Source organism: Nestor notabilis, unplaced genomic scaffold (assembly GCF_000696875.1).
Source record: "Nestor notabilis isolate BGI_N333 unplaced genomic scaffold, ASM69687v1 scaffold3143, whole genome shotgun sequence".
In the NCBI taxonomy this organism is placed as follows: Eukaryota; Metazoa; Chordata; class Aves; order Psittaciformes; family Psittacidae; genus Nestor; species Nestor notabilis.
In genome coordinates this window covers 115,991-122,300 of record NW_009920459.1, presented here as the reverse complement: position 1 = coordinate 122,300, position 6,310 = coordinate 115,991, and the positions used below count along the sequence as shown (strand labels likewise).

General features: G+C 40.3%; 1 protein-coding gene across 1 annotated transcript in view; it reads left to right on the top strand.

Annotated features, from left to right (window-relative positions):
* Window positions 1–3,613, top strand: part of ARHGAP10 (Rho GTPase activating protein 10) — a gene marked incomplete at its 5' end in the record, with an annotated part of 149,225 nt that extends 145,612 nt beyond the window's left edge. The window contains one exon of the mRNA XM_010010676.1: window positions 3,525–3,613. Coding sequence (XP_010008978.1) covers window positions 3,525–3,613 — 89 coding nt within the window. The remainder of the gene's footprint in view (window positions 1–3,524) is intronic.
* Between the last annotated feature and the right edge of the window lie 2,697 nt (window positions 3,614–6,310).

Sequence of the window (6,310 nt, the reverse complement as noted above, 5' to 3'; positions counted from 1 at the left end):
TGCTGAAATTAGTGGCATCTAAGCAATGAACTAGTGCTGCTGTGGAGATGAGTCTTGCTCACATTGGTAGTCAAGACCCATGAAATTTTTGAGCTGACAAAGCAGAGCAAGGTCTGCTTATAGCATTGGGTCTCTGCGAGTTTGCTGCTTGCATATTCTATGTATTTGCAGTTAGATAATCATAATATTAATATTAAAGCAATTAATTAAAGCAATATTAAAGCTATTTCATATGGAGAATACAGAAAAGTAAGAAGAAATACTGCAAATGCCAAGTTGGCCTTACTGTGTTTCTTGATTAGATGAACTCGGCACAGCTTTTACTTAGAGATCTCATTGCAAGTTGAAATCAGTTGATTTTTGTCTGCCCATTTGAGTTGGAATGATTATTCCGTAGCACTTGCTGCTGTACCGATGGTCAGACTTCCTCCTCCTCTGCACTTTGCCTCCCCTATGGCGACAATGCTGAAATGGCCTTGCAGCAGGTATGGAGGAAGCTGGGTTCCCACTTTGGGCGTTCAACTTTGCTGCCGTTTCAATTGTCCTAAGAGGTAATGACTTTTAGTGGTGGTTCTTTGGTTGGTCTTGTTGTGCAGTCTCGCTATATACTCATTAAACCTTGCTGAAAATCTTTATTTATTTTCCCTTACTGTCCCTAGCCAACAGAAGACTCAGACCTATGGGATGATTGGTCCAATAATGAGTTGTAGTCTTAATGCCAAATGTGTAGTTTCTGCAGCAAGGTATTTTTAAATGAGGCAGGTCTGAGAAAGTGTGAAGAGCTGTAATCGTTCTTGACTGAGAAGAAATGACAGAAAGGGGACACTATGGAAAGTCTTCTCTAGCGCAGGGTATGTTTTCAGAAATAGCCTGTGTCCTGGGTTTAAGAAAAGATGTGCATGATAGAAAAAATGTCTTTTGTGTGGTAATGTGTTTTAGATTTCAAATGAATGCGTGCTGTTGTACACTATACTTTGGAAATGAATTAGCAAGGAAAACAGGATCATTGGAGCTGAAAGCAGCTTTGCAGCTGGACAGCTTTCCCATTAATATAATTTGTCTGCAGAAGGAGTCGGTGAGGTACATAAGTATTTTAACCCTTCTTGTGTAAGGTGCTTTGAACGGAGGCATAAGTTTTACCCAACATAAGAGTCGCCACAGCTGCTGAATATTAAGAATTACTTTTCAGTGTGTTCTTTAAAAGACAGACTGATCCCTAGAATTAGTGATCTTGGCTGTAATCAGAGCATTCATTCTTCCTTCAGTCTTCACAGAGTCTACAAGGAACTTCTGCTAACAAATAACAAGGCCCTGAACTGTGTAAAATATATGTATGATACTTGGTTTCCTAAGTGCAGAGCTCGGTGGTACAACCCATGTCTAGTCTTCTGGGGTAAAAATGGTGTTTGTCACTCAAGTCCAGGTCCTTCATGTGTTGTCTGTGAACATGCTGTGGTATGTGGATTTCAGTATTATGTTATCAAACTTGTTTAGAAACTAGCTGTTGTGTGGAGTCAAGTGACTCAGCCTAGTTGGAGCATTTCCTCCCCTGGGTAAACTTTTGGTAAATTTATGTTTCAGTGTGATCCCCCCAGATGAGGACTACCCTCATTTTGAACAGGCCTTGGAGTTACAGGCAGTCAAATGCCAGCAATATCTATCCTCTCTCTAAAGTGAATTTAGGTTGAGTTCCAGAGGACAAGTAGAAATTTCCTACTTCCAGGTTTTCTAGTTGTTTTTCTTCCTAATCTGTCATTTTTTTGGAGTTTGTATCCTGTAGTACAGATGTGCTCCGTAGGCATGGGAGAGACTTCAGGGAGAGGTTTGGCTGCCCGCTAGTGCTGCTGGCGTGTTTGCTGGAAAGAGTAGAATTACAGCCACTGCGGTGGAGCTGCTGGAGGGAGGTTTGTGGTGGTGTCAGCAATGCAGCTTCAAGTGCATGTGTGCTCTGTAATTGTGGAATAAAAATGACAAAGGGAGAGGAGGGCCTGCTAATTACTAATAGCAATGTAAGTTACTGTGTGCGCAGAGATCCTAAAGGTAATTTTCTATCTGTATTTTTCCTTTGGAATCTTTCTGTTGAACATATTCATTATAAATATAAGCCCAGGCTTTTGTTCTGAACTTAAACTCTCAGTATCACTTGAAAGCAGTTTTGTTTTCTGGATTCCTTAGAGGTATAGCTGGTGTTTAAAGCATGGTTTCAGAGCACAGCTTCTAGCTTTGCTGCCTGACAGTAATAGGACGGGAGGAAAAAAAGTAGGGGAAAGTATGTTTTAAGTGTTCAAATTTAGAGCCTTACAATGCTTTCAAAAGTGAGACTTAACATGTTGCTCTCTCTTAACTGTTATTTCCCTGATTTGCAGAAGGCTACAAATATCACATTCCCCAATGTGTTAATGTGTTTTAAATAAAGCACTGACATGGCTGGCAGCATGTTTCAGCATTTGTCTGATCTCTTCCCTAAATAATGTCTGTCTCAGAAGCTCTGTGAGGATAAATTAATATGGTGCAGAATATTGTGGGTCACTGAAAGTGTGGGATTTTACAGTTATGTAGGTAAGTAGGTACCTGTGTCATATTCTTACAAGAAATTTGAAAGGGGAATTGGAGGACTTCTTTAGTCTGTTTTCCAAAGAAATGAGGCTTATGTTTCTTTTTAACTTCCTGACAAATGTGGTCAAAGTATATATAGCAAGCCAGGTTTTATTAGTTCTGTTGCTCGCAGAGTAACTTGTGGGGCATTTAGAGTATATGCTGATTTTTTTCTCATTTTAGATTCACAGATACTCTTGCATAAACTTTGAGATCAGAGTGGTGAACACTTAAGATGGCAATAAGGAACAAGGTTCTATTGTTCAAGACTTTCTGTCATAGTTTGTGAACAGCACTATATATTTTAATTTCAGAGAGAGGTTTTAACCAGAAGAAAGATCCCAATTTGTCCATTGTTCTCATCCAGTAACAGTTCTTCTCTGTGAAAACATGGTACTTCACAAAGATCTGGCTAATTTCTATTTCCCCTGTAATCTTGTGTGCTTACTACAATCTTTACGTGGCTTCTCATGCAGTGTAAAGCCCTATGCTATTTTTCTGTGCCTCTGAGCTTACAGATTCATCGTCTCTGCTCCACCTCTGCTCAAGACAGGTTTCTGGTCATGCTGTGCCCTCAGCTACTGAAATTGTTTCCCTCTATTTGATATGAATTCTAACTTTTCCCCAAAGGCACCTAGATTTTCTATTTTATAAACCTGTCCTAAGTTACATTAGCTCTTTCCTTAACAAAGTCTCCTACACCTAAAAGCTATTTCACTGTGTGTGCTTTGCAGAAGATAGTTCAAGCTCCTACATTATGCAACTATTTCAGTTAATGATCCTCTTTTTTCCTATCTAGATTCATAAACTGGTCATTACAGACGATGGGATGTTTTTATGGATGCTTTGCCTTTTGTTACGGGGCTAAAGCTAAAAGTACCAATTCAAGCATACAAAGATGTAGTCATTTTTTCTCTTTTCTTTTGCAGTGCAATTTTCCAGGGAACCAGGATGGCTAGAAGGCACGCTAAATGGCAAGAGAGGACTTATTCCACAAAACTATGTTCAGTTTTTATAGCTTTGTGCATTGAACGCCAAGAAAGGTGTACATGGTATCCATGGATTTTTGTTATAGTCACTTCTCCCTACTTTTGTGACTGCTTTTAATCAATGAAGAGCCTGACTATGGGTTGAAGGTCCTGATCTGTATAAAGACATTAAGTGTTGCCAAATATAAATTGCAGGAAGAGATTCTTTAAGGGTTGGAATGGGTGGGAGGACAAGAATGGGAGATGGAGGGATAGGTTCATTTTCTAATAGGGTGCTTTTTTCCATTGTGAAGAGCAGTAGTGGTACATTTGTTTGTAAGATGCCTAGCATTGTAAGTCAAATATTTGGTTGATTGTGACTCAACTGTCAGTTTAAGAAGATTTTTATAAACTTAGTGTCATCATACAGTCACAGACTGGTTTGGGTTGGAAGGGACCTTAAATACCACCTAGTTCCAATGCCGCTGCCATGGGCAGGAGCACCTTCCACTAGAGCAGGTTGCTCAAAGCCTCGTCCAACTTGGCCTTGAACACTGCCAGGGATGGGGCAGCCACAACTTCTCTGGGCACCCTGTGCCAGTGTCTCATCACCCTCACAGTGAAGAATATCTTCCTAATATCTAATCTAAATCTACCCTCTGTCAGTTTAAAGCCCCTTTGTCCTGTCACTACATGCCCTTGTAAAAAGCCCCTCTCCGGCTTTCTTGTATTGGAAGGCTGCTGTAAGGTTTCCCCTGAGCCTTTCAGAGATTATTCCAAAAAAATCAGCATTTTTAACATAATATTATTTGGGGTTGGACAATACTGTTGGATTAAGAAAAATAAAAAAGCTATCATGGTGACAAATTACATTTCAAAGCAGAATAGATGGTATGGAACAGACACCAGTAAGTAAAATAATAGGTATCAAGACATGACATTTTTCAAATGTCTTCAAAGAACACATTCGTTTATGTTGTGTGTATGATTTCATTTATTTTATAAAGATAAGGCACATGAACTTTTATTACAGGCTCCTATATGTCATGGTTCCTTTGCTACTCAAAAATATCACTGTAAATGAAATAAAATGTTATTTGCTCTTTGACCTAAGTCTTTCCTACGTTGGAGGATATTTTGCTCTAGTTCTGTTAAGTTTTGATGTGAAATAATTATTGGCAGCTCTATGCAGCCAGCCTCAAGCAGGTTCCAAAATGGATGTGGAACTGTCCTCACTTAAAATAGGTGACTCTGAAAGCTCAAGCCAAAACCGAAAGTGAATCTCTGGCTGTGGGCCTTACACATCCTAGAGGCATCTTGTGTTTTATCTGTTGTCTGTCCATCTGTCTAGCTCCTCCTTGAGCTCCCCTTTCTTCCTCCCCTGTGGTTGTCAATTGCAAGGTCCTAATGGTGCTTCATAGTTATCAGAATCCTCAAGTAACTGCCTCGTAATCTGTAGAACTATTGGAGCAGTAAGCAAGTTAACTATGGTCTTAGAAAAAGCTTCCAGAAATCTTGTAGTGTATAAATCTGTGCCTTGCAATTAAAAAGAAAGAAACAAGTTACATGCAGTTTATCATTAATCTTTCTCTTTTTCTCTTCCTCAAGTTAAGACCCTCTGGGAGGCAGTGGAGAGGATGCAGGAAAATATGATGGGATGACATGCTAGTACAGGCTCGCTTATTTCTTAAATTGGACTCCATGGATTTGGAGTCATTTACTGCAAATATACTTAGCTTGCAAGTTTTTCTAACTAATGTGATTAGTAACCCAGTTAATGGTTAATGCTGCCTTAAGGCTGAGATGGCTTTTTTTCCTCCTGCAGATTTAACTCCATACCATTATTTTGTTCCTTTGCCCAGACTGCACAGACCATTGGAGTATGCACAAATCACTTCCAGCTGGAGGAATGGTGGGCCAAGCCAGTGCAACTCTCCAGCACTAAACCTCAGAGCTCAGAGGAGTTCCATTTGGTGTATTCTGCTGGTATTTGGGCAGTGACTCTCTGCTGTACAGCTTTTAGGCAATTCTTGTCTTGGCATAGTAGCTGAGTGACTCAAGCACTAAAGATGACTTTCGGACTTCTCCGAAGGAGATCCAAGTTCTTTAATTTACTCCTTGACTCAGTAGTAAGGAAATAGTTGCACCAGTACATGCAGCAATGGATTGTAGATTTCCTTATTCAGATTTGTTCATATGGCAAGGCACTGTTCTGGCTGTGTATTGTGTCGCCTGGGCCCATGGCTCAATCAGCTCATTTGTGGCCTTGAAGAGTCACTGTGGAGGCAGGATGGTGTGGCTGGGATGTGTGGCCAGACCCGGTTTTCAGTGGAAAATGTTGAAAGAGGGAGAATGTAAATCTTTGGTATTAGCCTAGTTAGGGGCACGGCAGCTGGGTATGCTGGCTTGTCACACAGCAAAGCTGTGGTAACTTGAAGCTTACAAGCTTTTTAAGTTGCTTCCATTTGGTTCATTGTTGTTTTAAACCCGCTATGCATGTTTGATCTTGTCCTGGCTGCTGTCTTCCAAAACTCTCAATGTATTTCTCAGCTCTAGACCTGGGGTTGTTTGTTTTTTTTTTTCTTTTTAAATGAAGTGGCTTAAAAAGGCAGGTAGAGAGGGAGTAAAAGACTTGGTGTCTCTTCCATCCGGTCCTGTGACCTTTTTTGCCTTTAGGTGAGATGTTTGGAGACTCCCATTACTTCTGGAGCCATGCAGAACCCAAAGAAGAAGAAAACTTCTCTACT